Below are 25,592 nucleotides of genomic sequence, written 5' to 3'. Positions count from 1 at the left end.
TAAAGATATCTGGTACAAGGTATACGGTCTCGTTCCTTCGGCTCATAGAGAACCTCCAGAAAAAGCCCAGATAACAGAGTGCATAGACATTTTATACAAAGATAGAAAGTAGGTTGAGTCTGGAAGTTCTTGTCCTCTGGTTGGTTCTGGACAGGTTGTTGTCTTCTCAGATTGGTCCTGATGAGCTGGGCGTCATCCTTCTGAGTCTTATAGCAAAAGTTCTTTGTTATCAAATGTTCAGCTAAGCAGGAGATTTTGTGTGTGCGCTCTTAAATAAAGCTGTCGCTTGTCATACAATTTACCACCTTGTCCGAATCGATCCTTGACCGGCTCGCCCTTCTCCATATCCAATTATCAACACATGTTAATTGATGTTGTAAGTTCCGTTCAAGATCAAACATTCGGGACCAACTATATTCATTGGGTTTGTCACGTCGAACGCATACTACTGCTGCTGCAGTCAGCCAACAATGATTTGCAATTTGCTGAAATTGTTGCTGGCCTGCTGCCTCCTGCAGTGTTGCCAACTCCCCAGTAAGGGGGAAGTCGCTAAATGACGTCATCGCCTAATTTGCATAATCGGCCATGTGCATGTAATTGTGATGGACGCTGTAGGAGAGAGGAATAATGTCGTGGGAGAGACAAAAAGTAAGTAAAAAACACCCTAAATATGTTTWGAACTACAACTGAGCAAGCTGCAGAGTGGCACACACAGCGAGTAAGAACCAGATATTTGAGGCCATACTCCTCCTTCAGCACTTTATGGACCCCATTGTTAATCCGTCATAACAGAGGCATTGTCAGTCCCCATCCCCAGGGGTTTCTCTTTTTTAAGACAACACTTCTCGAGGAAAGCCACAACAGCACAGGCTATAGATTTGGCATCTCCTCCCTCCAACTCAACAAGTCCCAGAAATGTTGATACAATTGTCTGCTTGGTGTCACTAAAGTACCTTATCACAACCTCCAGGTACTTAGAAACACTTACATCTGTGTACTCATCGAGGAGGAGGCTGAAACGCTGGTCACCCACATCTGCGACCCACTTTTTCAGAAAGTATGGTGCTAGAACACCATTAATAATTTCTGTGCACTCTGTCCTGTGCATTTTGAAGTGGGTAGCAGCAGTGGAGTCTGAGAAAGCAGCTCTACATGCTTCTCCAATGTGATCACATGCCAGTATGGAACAGTGTTCAGCGATTGCTAATGCAATGGTGGCCTCAGCCATTTTTGCAGTAAATTTTTTTGACCATAAATGGCAGCTTGTTTTAGATGGAACTGTTATAAGGCTTTGCCTTTTGAGTATGTTTTTGAGTTGTCATGTGTTTTTTTACATCACTAAGTTTGGCGTAGAAATCAGCCTTACAATACAGGCAGTATGCCAGTGTATCATCTCCAATAAACGGCTTCAACCAGCCTTTGAATTCAGGGTTTGATTCCCACTCCTTTCTGTATTTTTGAGTGTACAGTTTAGACTGAGACATGATGAGCTAGCCAGCTAGATGTTTAGCTTATGTCACAGAGAGGCACACACACAGTGGACAAGGTGACTGAGGCTGTGTGAGTCAAATGCAGTGATTTATTTTTGTGCCGTGATTTATTTTAGACAAAGAACATTTTACATTTACATCAGCCAGCGGCGGCTTCCTGCATGCCCGATTCATTTGCAGTCTGGACCGGAGGGGTGAACATCTCCTGATCTGACTGCAGCTGGGAGGGACTGCTGCGCGAGGACTGGGCCGCCTGTGAGTGCTTTGGGACGGGGTGGGGACGGGGTGTGGCCCACGGCAGCACCCGCTGCTCGTTGAGAAGAGTAAGAACGATACCGTCAGAGTCTCCAAAAGTCTCTAATAACACCAGAAAAAGTTGCTAGATTTGTCGCTAGTCGATCTTTTGAAAATGTGTCGCTAGAGTCGTATGAATACTCACTAAATATAGCGACAAAGTCGCTAAATTGGCAACACTGGCTGCCTGTGCACGAGCTGAGCGCCTGGTGCTGAAGTCACTCACAATGCACTTTTGCAGCCAGGCACGTGTGTTGTGACTGAGTGTGTGACAGAGATAATCATTTTTTTGTGTCATTTAGAGGGAAAATGCGTGCATTTTAGCGTTCAAGTCACTTTTCAAAAGTTGCTTAAAGTTCCAAATACATTTTTTAAAGTAGCTAAATTTGTTGCTAGGTGCTGTTTGAAAAATAAGTTGCCAGGGTAGTCTGAAAAGTWGCTAAATCTAGCAACAAAATTGCTGAGTTGGCATCACTGGCTGAGAGAAGAAGGACAGTGCACAGTCTAGCCTACTCCCAAGTACTTGTATGAGGACTACCTCAAGCTCTAAACCCTCAGAGTCTTGCACTGTTTCGCTATGGTTTTAGTCATCAATCTAGCAAGAGGGCAATATTTGAATGTGGTAGTGTTTCCCCCCCTAGAAAAATGTGAATGAATAAGCCTTTTCATATTTTATAGTATGTCCATATATAGTTATAATCTGTTTTAGGAACGTCTACCAAAAATATTTCACCTTCTTCATTATGTCAAATCATGACATTACTGATAGTCAGAATCTGGTAAATTTGTTTACATCTAAATCAACATTTGGGCCATTTAAAACAGCTTGCATCCTACCCATATACAAGGGGAGAAGGGCTATGTAAAGGGTTCGATTTTGACATTCTGACCATATGCAATGTGTCTGCCTCCGACATAAAACGAATGTTTGACTTCCACTCAAAATTACTTATTTCCTTATTTTCGATTGAAAGAAGTGTGTAGGACGCGTTTTTTTTTTTTCGTAGAGCTATGCACGTTGTGTATTTAGATCCGCCTGCTCAAGATCAATTCCGCCAATTGCTTTGATATGTCTTGTGCAGTGAAGAATTCAAGCAGGATACTTTAAAAAAAAAACTCCCGTAGACGTAACGTTGCAGTGAAGCGTTGGAAAGGGCCGTAATGATTCAGCCGACCACCAGAGGGAGGCAAATACCCGTTCATTCGACAGAGGACGTTGACAGAGTCATAGGAAAGTTTGGATGGCTGTCTTCTGTCTTATAAAACGGTGGGAAATCTATAAAATAAGTAATGTAAACATATACATATATTTTTAAGTAATTCTAGTGCCCAATTTCGGGGACTGTCAGTTTGAGGTTTTAACTAACTTATATTCTTCCTAAGAAGATCAGGTATCAGCTAATAAACTGTTTTTTTCCCTGTACAGGCCAACCACAAATTAGGGCACAAACAACAAAATAAGTAGCTTCTATTCTTGCTTTCTTGACATAAATCCTCGGCAAAAGTTGAACGACTCACTGGCCATCAACTCAAAAACACTGCCTCTTTAAATCCACTAGGCAGCCTCGTTTCCGATTTATAAAATATGTGACGTAATTTTTTTGCACAAGAAGAACATCGTCCGTTCTACCAACCTCTTTTGTTCACAGCCCGCTCTCGGTTACGGCTAAAATACGGACAACGTGTATCTAGCTAGTTACCGGGGAATAACATTCGATAACATAAAGCTAGTAAACGTCATAGAGTGCGTTGTTTTGGTGTACTGCCGACCGCTTTGAAACTAAGTGAATGAAAGCTTTGCAGAACGTGAGCGACATGAGTTCCGACGCTAAGCCCGAGCCTAAAAAAGGCAAAATGGAGAATGAAAGCAAATATCTCCCTGAGCTTCTGGCAGAAAAAGACAGCCTGGATTCGTCATTTACTCACGCAATGAAACTGATATCTGCAGGTAATATATCACAAATATTTTGATTGAAATGCACATTCGCAGTGACTCCCGAATTTGCTTGTTAGTTATAGTAGGCTATATCTAGGGTAACGTTAGTTGAAAGAATGACGATGGCTAGCTAACGTACTGTAGCTACGTTAGCTAAATTAGTAGTAAAACCAATCTGGTTTAACGTTAACCCATTGATTACTACAACAAATTATTTGTGAAACGTTGACCGCTCGTTCATATGTCATAAATTAAGCGGTACTCTGTACTATTAAAAAACATATATAAAAACAATCCTTTGGACAATGGTTGCTGTGGAAAGGCATGTTTGCACGAGGTTCTAAGGTAGAGACATGGCACCAAGTGGGGAGTGTAGTGATGTAATTACGTTAAAGGGATAATCCACCCAAAACCACTGATTCCTGTGATTTACTGTGTAATGTAACAATTGAACAACATATTTTTTATTTAAGTTTGGTTGCAGCATGTGAACATCTCTATGGCAGGGGTGGGCCATAATTTTGTCTAGAGGGCCACATGGGGATTAAAAAAATATCCAGAGGGCTGCACCGATGTTTTTATTCTTCCGGAACAATGTGCATTTTTGTTTTTACTCAAACCTGCCGGCCAGGTTGAATGTTGCCGAGGCAGCATATATTTGGCGCTAGATCTGCACATCTAGGATTGTGCATTCCCGGTAATACACGTGTAGACCGGCTCATACATAAAGCATCCTTCATTCAGACTGCAAGGCATACTTTCCCTCAACCATATAATGGCGAATCGCAGGGGAAAAACGGGACACGTGTATCGCCTTCATTAAACACAATTGCCACCACCTTCAGCCAAGGGTGTGCAATATTCTAAATTGTCTGAAAATAGTGGGGAAATTGTTTTACAGTACACATCCCCGCGTTTTTTTTYCCGGCTGCTCGCAAATTGGGCTTCCGAGGCACTGCATCTCAACGCTAGAGGTGGCACTACAGACACTGGTTCGTTTCCCGGCTGTATCACAACCGGCCGTGATTGGGAAACCCATAGGGTGGCGCCCAGTGTCGTTTGTCCGGTGTAGGCCGTCATTGTAAATAAGCATTTGTTCTTATTAATTGGCTTGCATATTTTTTTATTTTATTTWWTTTTTATTGAAAAATGATCCCTTTGACTAGAGGTTGCTTTATGTAGGAGTCGTTCACGTGGGACACTGGTGTATTACTGGGAATGCACGTCAGTCCTAGACAGTGCAGATTTAGCGCCCCCTATCGGCTGCCTAGGCTGTTGCTAGCTACACACAATATCAGCGTGTAAAGTAGCCAGTTAGTGCTGTTCGTATAGGCGATTTTACATCTATCATTTTCAACCTGCAGATCATGTGGCCTGGCAGTGGAGTTTTCCATTTGCAACTGCTCTTTGGCCACACGCATTGCGTGGTGGGATTTGAAGGAAAAGCTGAGTTGAATAATTAGGTCCACTGATTACTTTAAGCACATCTAAGTGAAATATATACATTGTCATGACGATATAGACGAGCGGATGCTTTCTAGGCAAGTATGACTATGATTTCAGAAGAATCAATTAGAAGTTAAATCATGGTGACATTGTCAATAGTCCATGTTATGAGTGGATAAAATAACTATCTTCAAATTGATGTGAGTTTAATTTACAGGGGTGGATTAGCCCTTTAACATAACATGGATGTGATGGCCACTCATGAACTTCCCAGAAGACATACAAATTGTAAGGCTTGTTGAAGGTTGCTTGTGGATTTTTTTTATTTTTCTCCGCAAGGCATTTGCCAGTCAGTGAATGGCTTGCAGTTTTTCTTTGGAACAGTAGCTAGTTGGCTAACATATGAAATGTGGCTGCTTATTTGTTAGTGCTGTAAAAATGTGTAGTTAGTGTGCACATCTGCAATTTGATGTCTGCTGCAAAGTTACTGTACAATTCTGTAGGCAGGAAATTGTTACATATGTTGGGACCTCTGCCAGCAATGTCATGGCTAAGTGTCAGACCAGGTTATAAACGGCTTCATCCTGCTGCAGTGCCAGTTAACTTCTCTAGGGTACATGAGACGGTAGCGTCCCACCTCTTCAACAGCCAGTGAAACTGCAGGGCGCCCCAAAAAATTACATAGGTTTAACCTCTCTGGGGCAGGTGGGAAGCAATCGTCCCACCGGCCAAAAGCCAGGGAAAATAAAGCGCGCCAAATTCAAATAAAATTATATAAATATCAAACTTTCATTATATCACACATGTAAGATACCAAATTAAAGCTACACTCGTTGTGAATCCAGCCAACATGTCAGATTTCAAAAAGGCTTTTCGGGCGAAAGCATAAGATGCTATTATCTGATGATGGCACAACAGTAAACAAAGAGAGTAGCATATTTCAACACTGCAAGCACGACACAAAACGCAGAAAAAAATATAAATCATGTCTTTGAGGAAATTATTTTGTTGGGACTCCAATATGTCCCATAAACATCACAAATGGTCCTTTTGTTCGATTAATTCCGTCGATATATATCCAAAATGTCAATTTATTTGGACCGTTTCATCCAGAAAAACATAGCTTCCAACTTTCGCCAWGTCACTACAAAATATATCAAAAGTTACATGTAAACTTTACCAAAACATTTCAAACTACTTTTGTAATACAACGTTAGGTATTTTTAAACGTTAATAATCGATCAATTTGAAGACGGGATGATCTGTGTTCAATACAAAAAGAAAACAAACTGACGCAACTTTTTTCGTAACGTGCCTCTCAAAATGTACTTCATGTGACCCTCATTTATGGCAGCCCTACTTCTTCATTACACAAAGGAATAACCTCAACCGRTTTCCAAGGACTGGTGACATCCAGTGGAAGCGGTAGGAACTGCAAGCAAGTCCATTAGAAATCTGGTGTCTAAGAAAACTCATTGAAAAGACAGTGACATCAAAAAAAAAAAAAAATCTGAATGGTTTGTCCTCAGGGTTTTGCCGGCTACATAAGTTCTGTTATTCTCACAGACATGATTCAAACAGTTTTAGAAACTTCAGAGTGTTTTCTATCCAAATCTACTAATAATATCCATATCTTATATTCTGGGGATGAGTAGCAGGCAGTTGAATTTTGGCATGCTATTTATCCTAAAGTGAAAATGCTGCCCCCTGCCCACAAGAAGTTAAAGATTAACTTCTTGTGAATCCAACCACGGTGTCAGATTTTTAAAATGCTTTACGGCGAAAGCATACCTTACGATTATTTGAGAACATAGCCCAGCAGACAAATCATTACAAACAGTAACCAACCAAGTAGAAGATTTACACAAGTCAGAAATAGAGATAAAATTAATCCCTTTGATGATTTTCATATGGTTGCAATCAGCAGACATTAATTTACTCAATAAATGTTCCTTTTGTTTGATAAAGTCTCTTTATATCCAAAAACCTCCATTTTGTTCGTGTTTTCTTCAGTTATCCACAGGCTCAAACGCAGACAAAAAATCCAAATAGTATCCGTAAAGTTCATAGAAACATGTCAAACGGTGTTTATATTCAATCTTCAGGTTGTTTTTAGCCTAAATAATCTATATTTCAACCGGACAATAACGTCGTCAATATAAAAGGTAAACAAGAAAGGTGCTCGGTCGTGCGCATGAAAAAGCTCTGACACTCTGTGCTTCCTCATTTTTCAGAATACAATCCTGAAACAATTTCTCAAGACTTGACATCTAGTGGAAGGCATAGGAACTGCAATTTGAGTCCTAAGTCAATGGATACTGTAATGGTATTGAATAGAAAACTACAACCCCCCCCCCCCCCAAAAACGGCTTCCTGAATGGATTTTTCTCATGTTTTCCCCTGCCAAATCAGTTCTGTTATACTCACAGACACTATTTTAACAGTTTTGGAAACTTAAGAGGGGTTTCTATCCAAATCTACCAGTTATATGCATATCATATCTTCTGGGCCCGAGTGGCAAGCAGTTTAATTTGGGCATGCTTTGCATCCAAAATTACGAATGCTGCCCCTTACCCTAGAGAAGTTAAGTGCGTTATCGCAGCTTGCCTCTCCCCCAGCACCAATTTCTACCAGACAGACAGGTAGTGGGGAACTGTCTCTCAAACTAAACAGGAGCGTGCATTACAAGTTGGTATTCTACAATCTGATCAGCCATTTTTTGTTAATTATGTCAAATTAATGGTGTGTCTCTGATTCTTGAGACTCACCCTAACTTCCCCATTGCACCCAATCATAACAATTAMAGCATCAGGGTTGAAGACTACAGGCCAACTTGTCATTTTCAGTAGGATTTTATCAGGTCTGTTTGCCAGTGCTGAGGCTTTCATAATTATAAGGGTGTCTATCTAGTGAACGGAGCTCAGTTTCCCCATAATGTTTTGGGATGTTGGCGGTTGTGCAAAGTCTCTAATGCCTGCAGCATTTCACTGTTGGGGCATCCGTGTTGTAGAGGATTAGAGACCAATTGTCACAACTGTCTGTTTTATGCCAGTTGTCTTTGTGTAAGGAAATGTGGGCGCTAAAATGTCTAGATCAGTTGGCTTTTGTCTTGACTCCAGGATGTTCTCTAGTAGGGCAATGCTCAGATGTCGCTACTTTAATTATTTATACTTGGATTTGACCAAGCTCTGCTAATTGCTTGTGAATTATGACCATGACATGAAGCACTTGCAATACGTTCAATCTTTAACAATGGTACAGTAATGATTTACTCAAACTAAAAACCCATGTTTTCCTGTCTGTAGAGATCGAAAGGATTCAGAAAGGAGAGTCAAAGAAAGAGGCAGAAAGAGAAACGTACTTGGACCTGTTTACCACAAAGAACATCAAGGTCAAAGAACGTGTGCTAATTCCCGTCAAGCAGTACCCAAGGGTGAGTAAAGTTTTCTCTTGGTCTCCATCGAAAGTCCTTAACTTGTTTTTCTTCTTCTTTTTTCTCCCCCCCCAATCTTTAGCCTAACTTCTGAACGATTTATGATACAATCATGCAGTTTGGGCCATTGTGTTTAAAATGTGATTACTTCAGGGGGGGGACATAATTGCACATTTGTAGACTGCAAGAAGCTCAAATGGATATAATATTGTACGAGAACATAATCTCAAACCTTGTTTGTATATGGTCACATACACTCAGTGACCAGTTTATTAGGTTCACCCATCTAGTACCGGATCGCACTTTGCCTCCTGAACAGCCTGAATTCTTCAGGGCATGGAAACGTTGCTCAGTTATCAAGGGACCTAACGTGTACCAGGAAAACATTTCTTACACCACTGCCACCAGCCTGTACTGTTGACACCAGGCAGGATGGGGCCATAGACTCATGCTCGATTGTCCACTGTTGGTGATTGCGTGCCCACTGGAGCTGCTTCTTGTTTTTAGCTGATAGGAGTGGAACCCAGTTTTGTCGTCTGCTGCAATAGCCCATCCGAGACAAGGACCGACGAGTTGTGCGTTCTGAGATGCCGTTCTGCACACCACTTTTGTACTGTGTTCTTTGTGGCCTGCCTGTTAGCTTGTGGGATTCTTGCCATTCTCCTTCAACCTCCCATCAACAAGCTGTCTTTGCCCACAGGACTGCCGCTGACTGGTTGTTTTTTCTTCTTCTCACCATTCTCGGTAAACCCTGGACATGGTTGTACGTGAAAATACCAGGAGGCCGGACTTTTCTGAGATGCTGGAACCAGCGCAGATGGCACCGACTATTATATGACACAGTTGCTTAGGTCACTCGCTTTGCCCATTCTAACATTCAATAGAACAGTAACTGGATGCAGGTCTGCCTGCTTTATATAGCAGRCCATGTGACTCACTGTCTGTAGGAGCGAACTGTTTTCATGAATTGGGTGGTGTACCTTAACTGGCCACTGGTGTACCTTAACTGGTGTATATCTCTATGCGTGGGAATAATTTAGAACAGATTTCCAAAATTAAAATCCTTTAACGCTGGTTTTATGTCCCCCCCCCCCATTTTTTTGGGGGGGGGGGTGGGGTTGCTCTGAACTTGAAAGGCCAAATAGAGTTGTCCGCCAGTGGGGCAACCCTGCCCTACTTCGTCTGGCTCTCCTTTACTGTCAAGGGACTCGTCACTGACATGGAATGAAAACAACTTCCACCCCTCAGGGTTTTCAGTGACCAACTTTAATGGATATGACTGCATGTAGTGGAATGGTGCTTTTTAATTTCAGGGGAGTGAAGTTGAAATGGCATGTCACAGTGCTCATTCAGACATGCAGAGTAAAGACATCCGCATCATTCCATTCTGGAACTTCGTGCATATATTATGACTGACACGTCTCTTTGTTGGTGATTGGTCAACAATGGGGATTGTTCAATGAAGTGTTGTCATTTGTGAAAATTCACTTGAGAAATACTGCACCAAACATCTTAGTTGGATGTAAAATTGTCTGGCTTAGATCTCTTCTGTAAAAATGTCAATAAATGACTGATTTCTTGAGTTATGGTGAATTAATCTATTTTGAGGATGTGTTTACTGGCTATGGCGTTTCAAGATGGACAAGTGGTACTATTGTCATTTTGCAGGCTCACTCGTTCGCGTCACCTAGCAGAATTTGGCTAGGGGCCTACCAAGCTGACACATGCGCAAGGCTTAASATCCCCCCCCCCCCCGTGGCGTCTAGATATGAATTAATACAAAATGGCCCACATAAATGGGCAATTGCAGAAAGAGTGACCTTGGTTTGACCATCTGAAAATTGAAATTCATTCCTCTTAGTTTCGGTGTGCCGAAACAGCTCTCATATCTACCGCCATTAAACATGTGCCGATCTCAGTCTCTTGGGCAGGCTCTCGCCCTCTTTTCCATTTGAGTAAGGAAAAAGGTTTAGGAGAAACCAAATGGCCCTAGCCGTCACGTTTGAGTGCCTGAGTGACAAATGTATGTATAAATGTTACCTGCTCTGGCCTGGTTTTCACCCTGTTGCAGCAGACTGACTGTCTTGGGCAGCAGACTTACTGTCCCTAATCTCCCTTAGTGTGATGCATGCCTTTCCCATCCMGGCTATGTTGGATAGGCTGTGCTACGATATCTTCCTCAGCATAGCAACATGATATAATATGACCCTGATGAATTAAACAATCTGCACCAACAGAGGCTATTTGTGTAATCTCTTTTCAAATTCTTTCTTCAGTTCAACTTCGTTGGTAAGATTCTGGGACCCCAGGGGAACACGATCAAGCGACTCCAGGAGGAAACAGGAGCAAAGATATCGGTGTTGGGCAAAGGTTCCATGAGAGACAAGGCGAAGGTAAGAATGTCGGGAGGAGCTGACCAGTTACATGTGTGGAGTCCCTTTGAAACAAACCATTTAGCAATCAAATGTGTATTTGGGAAATTTACGGAGTAGCATTGGACTTAATTTAAGTGTGATATATTGGCCATATATCACAAACCCCTGAGGTGTCTTAATGCTATTATAAACTGATTGCCAATGTGATTAGAGCAGTAATAAGGTTTTGTCATACCCATGGTATACAGCATTCAGGGCTCAAACCACCTAGTTTATGTAATTTTCACGGTGTTAATTTCAGGAGGAAGAGCTGAGAAAGGGTGGTGAGCCCAAATATGCTCATCTGGGCATGGAACTGCATGTCTTCATAGAGGTGTTTGCCCCCATACCTGAGGCATACCTGCGCATGGCTCATGCCATGGACGAAGTCAAAAAGTTCCTCATCCCTGTAAGTATCCCAGAGAGCATCCTGCTTCAGCCTCAGACATTTAAAGTTGTGATCTATGGGTTGATCTATAATGGCTTAGCAATGGCTGCTGCCATGTTCTAATCACGGACCTGCCATGTTAATGTAGCTACTACTTTCTTTACTTATAAGCAGGACACCATGGATGGTATCTGCCAGGATCAGTTCATGGAGATTGGCTACCTAAATGGAGGTCAGGACTCACAATCCAGGGGAAGGGGGGGCCCCCCAGGCAGGGGCAGGGGGGCACCCCCACCCAACTCTGCAGGAGCCAGGTAGGATTCAGTGCCTTTGGCAACCCCTTATTTTTCAAGACCACAATCTTTCCAACTTTAAATTTACAAATATATTTTATTTTTCTTCAGGGGGCGAGGAATGCCACCTCGTGGAGGAGCCCCTCGTGGTGGAGCTTCCCGAGGGCCACCCAGGGGTGGGTCCACCAGAGGGGCTCCAGCTGGTCGGGGTGGACCCCCCTCCACACCCGCTAGAGGAGGCACAGCTCAACGTTCCAGACCCCCCGCACAAGGGACGCAAAGGATGCTCCCGTCCCCAGCCCACTCCCACCAGCAGCACCAACATCAGCACCAACATGCGCCACCACCCAAGGCTGAGGCCTATGATGAATATGTATGTCAAACCACTCAATTAAGTCATTGTGTTGTGTACCTAGTTTCTTTCAGAACTTAAGAGGAGCTGTCAGTTTAAGGTCGTATTTATTATAGGTCTATTTATCACGGCTGACATGTCACCTCTTCATTCATGGTATTCTGCCATTGATTTATTTCTACACTAGATCACTGATAGGGGGCGCTGTGTTGAATCAACTGTGCCTCCATCTTGGCACTAACAGCCCAATGGAAACTTTTTAGTACACTTGAGTTGTTTGTTCTGACATTACTCTAGCATTGTATGTTGTACGTGCACCATGTCATTCTGTGGTTAATTGCTTATGTTGTCTTTTCCCCAGCCTGCCTATGAAGAAAGCTATGCTGAGCCTGCATATGAAGGTTATGACAGTTATTACAGTCAACAACCTCCACAAGCGTAAGTTTCTATCTCATAGTATAATGGCTCATTGTGAGTTTTTAAACAATGAAGTGGCCAATCCTCAGGATAGTGTAGGGGCGCAGACATTTTGCCTCACAATATTCAATGTAATCTCAAAATGGTGGAAGACTGTTTGACMTTCTCTTCTCAGGGATACAGAGTACTATGACTATGGACATGGAGAGGCTCAGGAGGCCTTTGAACCCTATGGTAAGATGATAGTAAATTAATGGTGGTGAAAGTTGGTATAAACAACATTCCTATTTTCACATACATTCTCAGATATTGAAATTACATAATTGGGCCAAACCGGTCTTGTGTCAATGTTTTGTACTGAATGAATTGACCACCGCTCTTTATTGCCACACTGTATGTATTCAAACATTGACCTTTGTTTGTGACTTGTGTGCATTTTCTCTCGTAGCCCAGGACGATTGGGAGGGTTCGTGGCCCACCACTGGAGGCAAAGCCCCTCCTGCAAGGCAGGATAAGCGGGGGTCCTACAGAGAGCATCCATACGGAAGATACTGAACGGCTCCGGTAGAGGGTTGCCCTGGCAACTGTCTCCTGTTGTAAATCACTTTTAACTCTGAAGTAATTTCCCTCTTTCTTTAATTTTTTTAAATGGTTTGAGAGCAGGATAATTGGATGTATCGCATCGAGTGGGCATAGCAAGCAAATGCAAGGATTTTGATAATACGTTTCATTCAATGTTTGTTTCCAATGCATCTTTGAGTTAAGATCTAATGTAATGGTTGCTTGAAGATTTAAAAAAACAAAACAAAAACTTGATACCTTGTGTAGTTTAATGTTCAAAAATGTTATTTTAGTTTGTCTGTCGTCATGAGAGGATTCAGTTGCAGACTCATTTAGGCTGCATTTCAAAAGTATTTTTAGCTAATAAACTTGATCAATGACATCAATGTAACATCGGCAACTTAGAATGAATGGTGAAGAACCTAAATAAATTTCTGGACAATTTTTTTGTAGAATTTAAAATCCCATAGGTTCAATTTTTTTTTTTATATTATGAGTTTTGAAATCTAGCCTTATTAGACACTGTTGAGACGGTCTGTCCTAAAATATCTCAGTCATTTCAATTTGACTTGATTGTCTAGTACATTCTGCTATAGATATCTTTTGCGATTGGCTTACTTTGGTCTACATCTTATTGGGCTGACTGATGGAAATTCTAGTGAATTACTCTATTTGTTGGTGTCCTACCAAGATTTGGACATGGTCCTCACAGGGTCTTTATGTAAGGGAAAACTGCAGCCAACTCAATATTATGTACATAAACTAAGGACAATTGTATTGCTATCTAAAGTTGTGCAGTCTCCAAAATGCATAGTGCTATATGTGTACTCTTGCCTAAATAGGATACTAAATATATCCACAAATGTTTTGCTGCAGTGCGTTGTATCAATAAAGCCTAAATTGTTTTTGTTTTTTTATCCAACTAAACCTGGTATCTTGATTTTGTTGTATAGTAATGCCTTCCACTAATAAAACTGATCCTCATTTTGAGGTTCTTCACAAAACTCAAACAATCACCAGATTATTGTATGTACATAGACAAAAGCAACCAAAAAGAACGTCTGCTCTATTTTGATAAAGAGCACATCCTCTTCATCTCTCTCTTTAATAGAAGATCTAGAAGAGACCCATTATGTCACGTAAAATAACGATGGTTCCTTAAGGTAATGTATTTCCAAATACTTCGTCTGACAATGATAGTGCCTGGACTTGTATTATTTGAAGTCAATTGTTACGACAGCACATTTCCTCAAGCTTCCCAATGATCCATGTATTTTTAGTCATTTGAAATAACTGATTTTCAACAGTATTTCAAGTCAAGCTTGCAGGATTCTTACTTGACTTTAATAAAACCAGCCAGCATGACTTTGCATCAAAGAAAAATATCGCAGGGGAGAGGATGCTAAAAGCCTAAAGATCACGTCAAGAAGGTAAAACGAACCCCAACTGTCATTTGTTAGATTTTTTTTGTCTTATGCACAAAATGCTAGAACCTGCTAGTCATCCAAAACCAGTTGTCCAAAAATACATACCTGCATAATATGCTATGATGACCTGTTCCAAACAAAATAGCTGTACAAAATTATTAGAAATGATTGTAATGCAACTCTTGCTAAAATTGAAAAAAGTTTATGGTCCAATTTTCAACTGCCCTCCCTGGCTTTTTTGTTTGGTATTTTTAGAATAATGTTAAAATAATCTAAGTCATGGTTATAAAGACTTACAACCTCCGCTTGAGTTGCATGACATTTGCATTGAAATATTAGTCTTGCATGGATGATCGTGTTCAAGTACATGTTAGTTGTCAACAGCACTTGCACAAGGGTCTCATTGTATTTCTGTCCCCAGGTATTCCGAGTAAGTCCCTCTCTGGGTTTGAGAAAGGCATCGGACTTGAGCTGAATAAAGTCCTCGGGGTAAGTCGTCCATTACTCTTCAGCAATGTCATGGAATTTGACTAGGCTAAAGCTGCTGTAGTATTTTGGGTTTTACTATTACTTAAATTGAGCAAACGATGAGTGAACAAGGTCTGCCATCCACCTGAGTATTCCTCATTTTGCGTGTGCTTGTTGAAGTTGGCCAGAAAGCTCCTAGTCCTCTTCACAACTAACTGCAATGTTTTGGGAATGGACCCTCAGGCTGAATTTTGTCAGGGTCTTTACCAGCTGTAGTAGAAGATCAAACCAGTGTTGTGACAAAGTACTTACTGCTAGACTGGAAGAAGGAGGGTGGAAATGTTGGTCATCTCCAATTTTTGTTCTCAGGTTTTGGGAAGTGCTCCGTTTTAGTTGCTCAACAGGGTGACTTGTGAATTTTTATCATTTCAACAGGTATAATCCAGTGAAAGGCCTTGAAGACTGCACAGGTAATTTAAGCCTGGCAGCCCCATGTTTTGTTGGGGGTTTAACTGTCAGGATTGCCACAAGGCTTTTCTTACACAAGATATGCCCATCAGTTTGCTATAAATGAGGATATGTGTGTTTGCTCCAGCACTTATCGATAATGGCACTCCCTGGAATATGGCTGCTTAATGTCTGCAAGTCTCCAGAGAAAGAACATGAGGCTTACAGTGCATTCAACTTGAGAGGATGAAGTAAATGCACTGGTTCCTGACAGCAGCTTGGAGTAAGAGGAACTGAGTTGTATTCTGGAAAATGATGCAAACAATTACATTGATAGAAGGCACAATCTTTCTGCAATATCAAAACTGATCTACCCCCTAAAATTATAATTGCTACATTTCATAGACTTTTTTTTTTACCTCGTTTTAGTTGTTTTTGTGATTGTTAAATTGTAGTTGCCTCAAGGTCTTGAATGATTTCTGTGCAGAATAACTTTGATTTCTTAAATAAATCCCAATATCCTGATTATGCTATATTTTTGTCGGGAATTGTTTTACATTTTAATAATTTAGCAGACGCTTATCCAGAGCAACTTACATGAGCAATTGGGGTTCAGTGATCTGTTCAATGGCAAATTGACAGATTTTTTTTGTCTGCTCAGATTCAAACCAGCAAACTTTAGCTCACTGGCCCAACCTGCTGCTTTGAGGCTCGTATATAATGTCAACACTTCAGCTGCCTCCCTTATTTATACTGATAGAAAATATGAACACAACCCTTTTACTGAGTTACAGGAAATCAGTCAATTGAAATATTCATTAGGCCCTAATCTATGGATTTCACATGACTGGGTAGAGGCGTAGCCATGGGAGTGCGTTGTACCACCCACTTGGGAGCTAGGCCCAGCCAATCAGAATTAGTTTTTCCCCACAAAAGGGCTTTATTACAGACAGAAATCCTTAAATTTCATTAGATGTCTGGGTGGTTGGTCTCAGACGATCCCATAGGTGATTAAGCCGGATGTGGAGGTCCTGGGCTACCGTGGTTACATGTGTTCTGGGGTTGAGGCCGGTTGGACATACTGCCAAATTCTTTAAAACAAAGGTGGAAGTGGCTTATGGTAGAGAAATTAACATCTGGCAACAGCTCTTTTGGACATTCCTGCATTCATCATGCCAATTGCACACTCCCTCAACTTGAGACATGTGGCATTGTGTTGTGACAACTGCACATTTTAGAGATGCCAGATGCCTTTTATTGTCCCCGGTGCAAGGTGTACCGGTGTAATGATCATGCTGTTAATCAGCTTCTTGATATGCCACACCTGTCAGGTGACTGGATTATTTTGTGGTCTTGTATTTCAGATCATGAAACCAACACTTTACATGTTGCATTTTTATTTTTGTTCAGTATGAATATAAACTTGGTTACTCAACATTGACAACACATCTCTTGTATCATGCTCCCTTGCCCCATCTATTTTCTCACTCTAAATAAATAAACAGCATCTTTCTGGGGACGAGGTATCTAATGGCAGTATTGTGTGGTTTCTCTTTCAAGCTCTCACTTCCCTCCACTGTCTTATGTTGGGAGATGTCTGGCCCCATTCTGTCAGGATGGTGAGGCTGAATATTGACAAAGGCAAAGCTGTGGGAAGTAGGGGTGCTCAGAAACACAAAATATTTTTCACAAAATTAGTGCACTGGGCATTCATTAGTATTATCGGAACAATATAAACGTCTGTAGAGCGGGCAAACATTTTTTTCCAACATCTCCACTTTGGTAAGAAAGGTAGTTGTATAATTAAGAACAGTATCTTGCAGGATCCAATACTTGGAATTGTAAGAGTTGTTGCCCTCTGCGGTTGTCATTCAAATAGAATCAAGAAAGAACAAAATCCTGTCCCAAGTTATGGGCAAAGACGCGACATCCATATCAAATGTAATATTTTTCTTGGCGATATAACATGGAAAACAACCACTAATTTGTGTAGTATTAATGCGTCCCTACAAACCACTTAATGTGCATTACTGTATTGTACATAGGCTGGTCATTAGGTTTGTACCTGTATACTTTATCATCAAGAAGAAAAACAATGTACAATACAGTAATTGAGTACATTTAAACAAGTAGTTTGTGATATCTGGCTCAGTTGGTAGCGCATGGCGCTTACAATGTTAGGGTAATGGGTTCGATTCCCACGGCAGACCAGTATGAAAATGTATACACTCCCTTCTGTATGCGTAACACGAAGAAAAAAAAGGGAGCGTATTCCTTTATCGTTGGCTTTTCTACAGAAATGTTTGGTAATCGACAAGGAATGCATTGAAGATCGACCGGTTGGTGACCACTGAGGACATACGCTGTAGTTTACTGGAGGATTCAAACATCAAGCGGGCACGAAATGGCGCTKGAGTCGAGAAGAAATGTGGTCGAGCGAGCAGAGGACGGGTGCCGCGAGCGCTGGCCAGCGTGGTGCGCAAAAATTAAACGAGTTTGTGAGCGAGCACAACTGCATTAGTTTATACCTCCCTTGCCTTGGATGTTCCTCTGTCACTAACTAAAATGGTTGATACTAAATTATTTAACTTCAAATGGAGGAATTAAACCTCATTATTTAAGAAAAGCGGTCATATGTAGCACCCAAGGTGAGTGAGGGTTGAATGCTCTGGATTTTAAAACCTCTAATATAATATTTACGATTAAATGGATGCAAAACTATTTAAGAAATAAGGATTGCATCTGGAATATAATCCCTAATTTAGTATTCCAACAAATTGGTTGTCTAGAATTCTTACTCAAATGCAACTTTGATATGGGTAAAATTCCTATTAAGCTTGGAAACTTTCATAATCGAGTACTTCTAACTTGGAACCTCATGTACAAACACAATTTTTCCCCTCATAGGCATACAATCTGGAATAGTAAAGACATAAAATACAAAAACAAGTCTTTGTTTATCCAGAACTGGTTTGACAACATTATTTGGGTTAAACAATTATTGAATGATGGACAACTATATGATTATCCAGAATTTATTAGAACACACAATTTTACATTCACTCCCGAGGAGTATCAAATTGTTAGAGCTGTCCCAAAAGGTGCTATTCTTCTTTTAGKAGAATATAACAATACTCCAAGTGCAACTGTTGAGGTTTTTGTAGCCTCAATACAATTAGAAGGAGCTGACATTTTAAACTAAATGTAATAACACGTATATAAGGTAACTCAATTTTACTATTCACTCTGCTAAAATGTACCGGAATGCAGCCCTAGGACAAGTGAACTGGAACAAAGTTACGTTATCTGGTAAATATTGTATATCTAATAAGGTGAAAGGAGTATCATACAAACTCATTCATAGAATCTGCCCTGAAAAGACCTTTCATTATACACAGATTTAAAATTGCTATTGTTAACATGTGTCTTTTGTGATTGTGACCAAGAGACTCTTGACCATTTATTTTGGGACTGTTCTTATGTCAGAAGATTTTGGTGTGAGTTAGATCCATTTTTAAAAGAAACAACTATTAATGTTAATTTGAAAGACTGATATGTTTAATTTTGAACCAAATGATATGGACCTTGATTTAACTTTCATTGTTAATTTGTTTATCTTTCATGGAAGATTCTTTGTCCATAAAATGAGGTGGGCAGAGAACAACCCCCTCTTCACATTATTTAAGAGAATTAAAATATTATTTTGACATGATCAGAAAATGTAAAAACAAAAAAGCAATATGCACCATAAGAGTATTTAACAAATTGAAAATGAATCTTGATATGTAATACCCCTGTCTGTTAGGTTTATGTACTCTTGTTTGTATGTTTCAGTTTTTTTGTATTTGTGTTCCCAAAAAAAAAAACAATGTAATGCATTTTCGCACGCAGTAGCCTTACATTAATGCGAGAGCAGAGATGTGTTTGCCTGAAGAAATTCTTACTACATGTTAAGACTCAGAAATTATTGCACTCACAAATAAGGTGTCAATTTTTCAGTTTGCTCTCAAATCTATTTTGCGCTCGCAACTGCTTACTATAACTTTATATCGGAGGAAATGCTAGCCAATGAACATAGCATGTAGCAGTCTACTGAATCGCGATTGGTCAGGTTTTTTTKGACCAATCACGACTTGGCTGCTCTCTAACCGGATTTTGGACAATGGAGATGAAAGGGGACGGTGAAAGATGGCTGAGTTATTCCTACAACTATGAAGTGGTGCCTTTTTATGTTCCCAGGAAATATCACTTATTATTTAGTGTAAAATGTGGATTCCAAAAGGCCTTAGTAATTACATATTTAAAATCTTTCATTATTTTATAGTCCTAGTTAAATTCTCTCATCAAATATTGTATTTATTATTTAATTTAAGATTTTCAGTGTGTCCCTAATCACTTCCCACACTGTTAGTTTGCATAGTCTGTGGACGAATAGTGCAGAATGCAAAGTCCATGGAGGAGAGGATGGTCATGGACCAGGTGGACGGTTGGTGAGGGCCACGGCACAAGAAACTGTTCAGGTGGCAGGAGGTTTTGGTCATGATTGACCTGAACCGTTTGCCAAGGAAGGGGAGGTGAAAGGGGTCGGCGGTGATCTTCCTTGCCCTGCAGTCGTGCAGAACCTCGATGGAGGGCAGGTGGCAGCCAATGACCCTCTCAGCAGACCGGACAATCCGTTGCAGTGATGGAAGAGGTGAGGATGGACTCGATGGTAATTTAGAACTGAATCAGTACACAGAATTCAAAAGAGGACTGAGGACAAAACAACTCCAAACATTGCACTGAGGAACACAGATTTTTTTTAATAGTAATTGTCTGACTGGGAACTACCGTTGTCTATAAATTACAGAATCCTGAATAATTTATTTGGCATTGGAAGTTTTATTTAATACAGTCAGTAATCACATAGGGATTAAGTGATGACTTAGCGGGCTGTATATTCTTTAAATTAGGTTTTACTTTGTGTTCACTCCAGTGTGTTGGTAAGGGCACAGATGACAGACAGGTAAGATTCCAGTTGAGGTGGTTTAATAACATTGAAAATGCACAGGCACTGAACTGCACTGCATGTAGTATGGATGGGCTAAGGCACTTAGTGGTCTGGCATCTTGCTTCAACCAAAGTAAGTGTGTGTGTGGGGTCTGCAAGTAAAGAGAGAAATAAATAAAAATACAATAGTGAATGACAGAATACAATCTCCAATTCACATCTCTTATAAACAATGTGCATGGCTATACCATGAATATGATGACTTAATGCTATACTGGACCATACAGCGCAATAAAACGTGACTGTGACTGCACTCATTTGAGATCAAAGGGCTGCCGCAGCACGTGTACTACAAAGAATAGTACCATCGTCTTCAGTAAAGGGCTACAATTGCACAATGAACTTGAAAACCTCTAAACAGTGAAATACAATGAAATACAGGGGTGATTTTAGCATGTAAATCTTGGTGAGGCTAAAAAAATTACAACAATAAGTGGGATGCATGCCAGCAGAGCCACTAAACAATACATTAATTGCACTATAACAGTGACAAACAGTGCCCACAAACTGTTAAGGCCTACATAAAGCTGTCCCAACATCTTCCCACTGCTACACCTCGTTATCAGCGGAGCCGTGTCTGGCAGCGAAACAGTTCATTCAGCCTCATTTACTGCCTTTTAAAAAAACATAGCTGATATGGCTGACTTGCTTAAACAAATGTGGTTTCTAATGACAATTGAGATGTACAAACTATGGCATAAGGGGACAACAAGCGGATAAGAGACAATCCGTAATTTCGATTAAGACTAATGAGCGAGCTAGGACGGACATAGTCAATATAATTATTTGTTTAGCACTTTTGAAATGTACAGCAACAGAATTCAGAACATGGGCTGTTCATAAAGTGCTCTCCCTGTACACCAAGTCAGAACCGTATGTTAAATAAAGGGGGCATATAAAGCAGACAATGAAAGCTCTACAAAATTCAATGATTACATTTCTCTAAAACAGGTTATAGGCTACATGTGCACCACCAAGTCAGAACAGTAGGTGAAATTAAGAGAGGTAAATAGACCAAATTGTTAGGGTGAGGCACATGGGATACTAACAGCTTACTACACAACATACACTTAGTAATACTTTCTTAGCTACAGTATACATATCTCCCTGGCATATTACATAATTTATGCAGTAGCGTACAATACATTTTTGGACTCACCTTGTGCTGTGCTCACTTGAACAGGAAGGTGGCACGGCAGTCCTTCGTGGTCAAATTCTGTCATCAAAGTCTGGCATTCTCTGGATTTATGGTGCTTTCAAGACAACTGGTAACTCGGAAAAAACAAGGTTGAATAATGATTACGTCATTGATCTTCAGGTCGTAGCTCCAGAAAGAAGCCTGAGTTCCCGATTTTACAATTTCGAGTTGGATGACCATTCAAAATGTATTTCTCAGTTGGAGCTTGTTTTTTTCAGAATTCTCAGTTAACTTGACTTCATTGAGTTCAAGACCTTGCAGTTCTGGGTTAACAGTTGTTTTGATTATGGAACAAATCATGCTTCATTGACAGCATGGCCAATGTTGAATGTTTATCATTTTAAATTTGGAAAGAGACACTTAATCCCAGATTTGGGACCACATAGCCACTCCACTGAATAGCAGGCTAGTGATTGCTTTGTAATGCTTGCAGTTAGCCACTGTCACTGATTCCTTCCACACCACTCATTGTTGAATTTGCGATTTCCAATTTGTTGTGTAATGTTTATGTCCAATGGCCGGTGAGCACCGATACGTTTTATCTATAATTTCTCTTCGGTATTTCTCTTCATATGACAAGGATTAAAAAGGGTTTGCCAATAGATTATCGATTTCATTCATGATGATGACTGCTAGCTAACACTTTGAACACACTGACTGCATCATTGCATCACTGCTGCTTAACATTTTGCGCAGCTAGGCAACTAACGTTATATTGATGCAGGTATCTTTTGCAGATGGTCGCATGCAGTTAGACACATGGAGGAATCATTTTCGCAGTATCCTCAAAACCGTGTCTTTTTGACACAACTGCTGACAGCTACAGGGACATAAGTGTCCACGATAGTAGGATTGCCAGGTCAGTTTAGTAGTGAGCTTGTGCTAGATGTGGCTAGTTAACTTTAGCTAGCTAGCTAACCTAGCAAGTGAGATGTGTGTGTGTGAAAGAAATAGTCATATAAATTAAGCTAGTTACTACCCCTGATAACTTTCCCAAATAATCATGTTTGAAAGAGTGTGAGTGTGTATGTCAGATAAATAGTAATAGAAATGGTAGATACTACTGTACCCCTGATAATTTGGTCAGATTACCGTTTGTACAGTAGGTGACATGTCCATGATTACTATCTAACAACTATAGTTATGATAGGTAATGGTTTGGCTTATCATGTTCATGTCTATGTAGAAGAAGACTGTAGGGGGAAGTGGAGAGGACTCAGGAACAGGTATCAGAGCGAGAGAAGGGCAGAGAAAGAGAAGAAGAGGTCTGGGTCAGCAGCTTCAGGCCAGCAGCCTTGGCGCTTCTGCCACATTCTCTATTTTCTGGATCCATTTATTGTGCCTAGGGCAACGAGTGGCAATTTTACAGCCAGACCCTCTACTACGTCATCCACAAGTGTTGTCGCCACCGGTGCATCCATGACGTCCAGGGGCCATTTGTTTGTTTAGCTGTGTTATGGCTACATATTATTTACTTTTTTTTCAGAGACAGAGACACACACACACACACTTCTTTAAATAGTAAAAACACAAAAACATTTTTACAACACACATAMCTGTCATGTTCTTTCCTGTACTTAATATCCCATTTAGACTTAATCTGCTTATTTCTTCCCTACACCTTTGCAGATCTAAGACAAGATTAAAGTAAAAACACATTATCTTCCTAATTAGTTTTTTTCCCACCTGTCAGGCCAGTGAACATGGTGGTAAACTACTATTTGTATGGACCCTAGGTTACCCTTTCCCTTTGTTATCATACTAACTGTATGTCGTATAACCTTAATTAGTGCTCCTGCTCATCTGATGTACCATACCAGGTGTGTATAATACTGACGTTAATGGGAGAGGGAAGGGGTTTTAAGGTGTGGTCTTTACTCCCAAATGTCACTGAAATATAACTTCCAAATGAAGAGAGACAATGATACATAAAGTAATCTGGGGGAAAAATACAATTTTATGGACAACGGTGGATGGTTCTTAAAAGAGCTGTTTCACTCCACGGCATACTGCCATGGGACTTCACCTGCTGGCGATGAGAAGTAGGTGGTCAGCTTCTCCCTCACCTGGAGTGCCTGTCTGGGGGCGTTGTTGGTACCTGCCCTGGTGACATCGGGTAGGTGACCATTTGGCGTGCCCATCTCCATCTGGAGTGGCTCCTGGAATGACCTCCGCAGGTAGTTGTGGAGAACACATGTGGCCTTCACGCAGGCATCGACATTTGAGGGGCTGAGACCAAGCACTCTCCGATACATTCTCCACCGGGCTGCCAGAATCCCAAAGGCGCATTCAATAACTAACTGTGCCCTGGACAGTCATTTGTTAAAGATACTTATGTAACAGGGTTATATTGGTGATGCCCCTTGCCACTTTATTGTTAAGCCAATGGGTTTTTGGTTTTAGTTTTGTCTTGCCTTCACCTACTCAACATAGCATCTTATTGGCTGGTTTGCGTAGCTTGCTTACGAGGGAGGATGTTTCAGTTAGAATCGATCCAGTGAACAAGCACCAAACCAGCGGTAAGTTGTTGGTTGCAAAGCACTGTATGTCAAAAGTGATTTTTATACTCTCAAGTGATGATTTAAATGTACAATTTATATCAATTTGTTTGTAAATGTTATTCGAACATCACACGTAAGATGCAGCGTTTTTTGAATATTTGTTGTAGAGAATTCCCGCTAATAATAGCTAGCAACTTACTGTGTCTGGTGGGGGGGTTCGTATATTTTGTACAGTGCGTGAGTGCAGAGTTGGATGGTGAGCCGTGCATTGCATGACGTGCAATTTTGTGCTGTTTCTATCAGAATAAAGCTCCATGACTGGTGATACAAGTTGGAGTTCGTGTCGATGATTGATTGTACACAACGTAAAAAGAGTACTGTTACACTTACAGGCTTTGGCAATGGCAGCTGGGGTCCAGCGTAGGGCCTCATGAGGTTGGGTCTCAAAGGGAAGGCCTCGTCGCCGACGAAGACGTGGGGAACGGGTTCCAGGTCTTCAGCCCCAGGGAGTGATGCAGATGGTGGAATCTCCAGGGTGCCATCCTGAAGTGCCTGGCCGAAGGCAGAGTCCCGGAGGGTCCCGCCATCACTTCCCTTGCCTTAAGCACCAACATCGACAACACGGAAACAGTAGATGGCATCTACTACAGCCAGGAGTACAACTGAATATGTACCCTTGTAGATGTAGAATTGCAAACCCGAGCACGGTGGAGCCTGGATTACTACATGTTTCCCGTCAATGGAGCTAAGACAGTTGGGGAAATTCTACCTCTCCAGGAACTCGGCAGCAATGGCCCTCCAGTCTTCCTCCTTGGGGACAAGCATGTATTCACCAACCAGACAGTCCCAAATGGCTTGTGCCACAGAGGGGACAATGCCTGCCACCGTGGACCGTCCAACTCGGAAGCTGAATCCGATGGTCCTGTAGGAGTTCCCTGTCGCCAAGAATCTGAAATATAATTATCAATATTGTGTGTAACTTGAATTCCACCCACATATTATATCTACTCATATAGCTACTTCATTACTGTTTATAATGCTCTACTAATTATATTGTAACCATCATTAACAATGACTTGAAACAGTACAATTCAGTCTATGACTATATCATTAAACTGTAGCCCAGGCCAACTCTACTCTTAGAAAGAATGGTACTATCTACTTAAAAGGGTTCTCCGGCTGTCCCCATAGGAGAACCCTTTTTGGTTCCAGGTAGAACCCTTTTGGTTCCAAGTAGAACCCTATTGGGTTCCATGTGTAACAGTATAACTTTAAACCGTCCCCTCGCCCCGACACGGGCGCGAACCAGGGACCTTCTGCACACATCAACAACGGTCACCCACGAAGCGTCGTTACCCATCGCTCCACAAAAGCCGCGGCCCTTGCAGAGCAAGGTGCAACACTACTTCTAGGTTTCAGAGCAAGTGACGTAACTGATTGAAACGCTATTAGCGCGTACCCGCTAACTAGCTAGCCAT

The 25,592-nt window shown here is 41.1% G+C and overlaps 1 protein-coding gene across 4 annotated transcripts; it reads left to right on the top strand.

The window, feature by feature from the left end:
- The first annotated feature begins 3,375 nt into the window (after nucleotides 1-3,375).
- Nucleotides 3,376-15,744, top strand: LOC111968797 (KH domain-containing, RNA-binding, signal transduction-associated protein 1). Of its 4 annotated transcripts, XR_011480425.1 has the most exons (12): nucleotides 3,376-3,732; nucleotides 8,472-8,599; nucleotides 10,876-10,992; nucleotides 11,276-11,422; nucleotides 11,573-11,715; nucleotides 11,806-12,067; nucleotides 12,408-12,484; nucleotides 12,639-12,697; nucleotides 12,912-13,081; nucleotides 14,873-14,940; nucleotides 15,355-15,389; nucleotides 15,515-15,744. XR_011480425.1 is itself a non-coding variant. In XM_023994671.2 (9 exons), the coding sequence occupies exons 1-9, from the start codon at nucleotides 3,573-3,575 to the stop codon at nucleotides 13,016-13,018; spliced, it is 1,197 nt and encodes a 398-aa protein (XP_023850439.1). In that variant the 5' UTR covers nucleotides 3,376-3,572; the 3' UTR covers nucleotides 13,019-13,489. The 4 variants fall into 4 exon arrangements, 2 of the variants coding, with proteins under 2 accessions (XP_023850439.1, XP_023850438.1); XR_002877915.2 differs by having other exon boundaries at nucleotides 15,355-15,592; XM_023994671.2 differs by lacking the exons at nucleotides 14,873-14,940; nucleotides 15,355-15,389; nucleotides 15,515-15,744 and having other exon boundaries at nucleotides 11,576-11,715; nucleotides 12,912-13,489.
- Nucleotides 15,745-25,592: the final 9,848 nt, after the last annotated feature.

Source organism: Salvelinus sp. IW2-2015, linkage group LG9 (assembly GCF_002910315.2).
Source record: "Salvelinus sp. IW2-2015 linkage group LG9, ASM291031v2, whole genome shotgun sequence".
Lineage (NCBI taxonomy): Eukaryota > Metazoa > Chordata > Actinopteri > Salmoniformes > Salmonidae > Salvelinus > Salvelinus sp. IW2-2015.
Note: the sequence above shows the minus strand (reverse complement) of the source record. Positions and strands in the feature narration are given on the sequence as shown.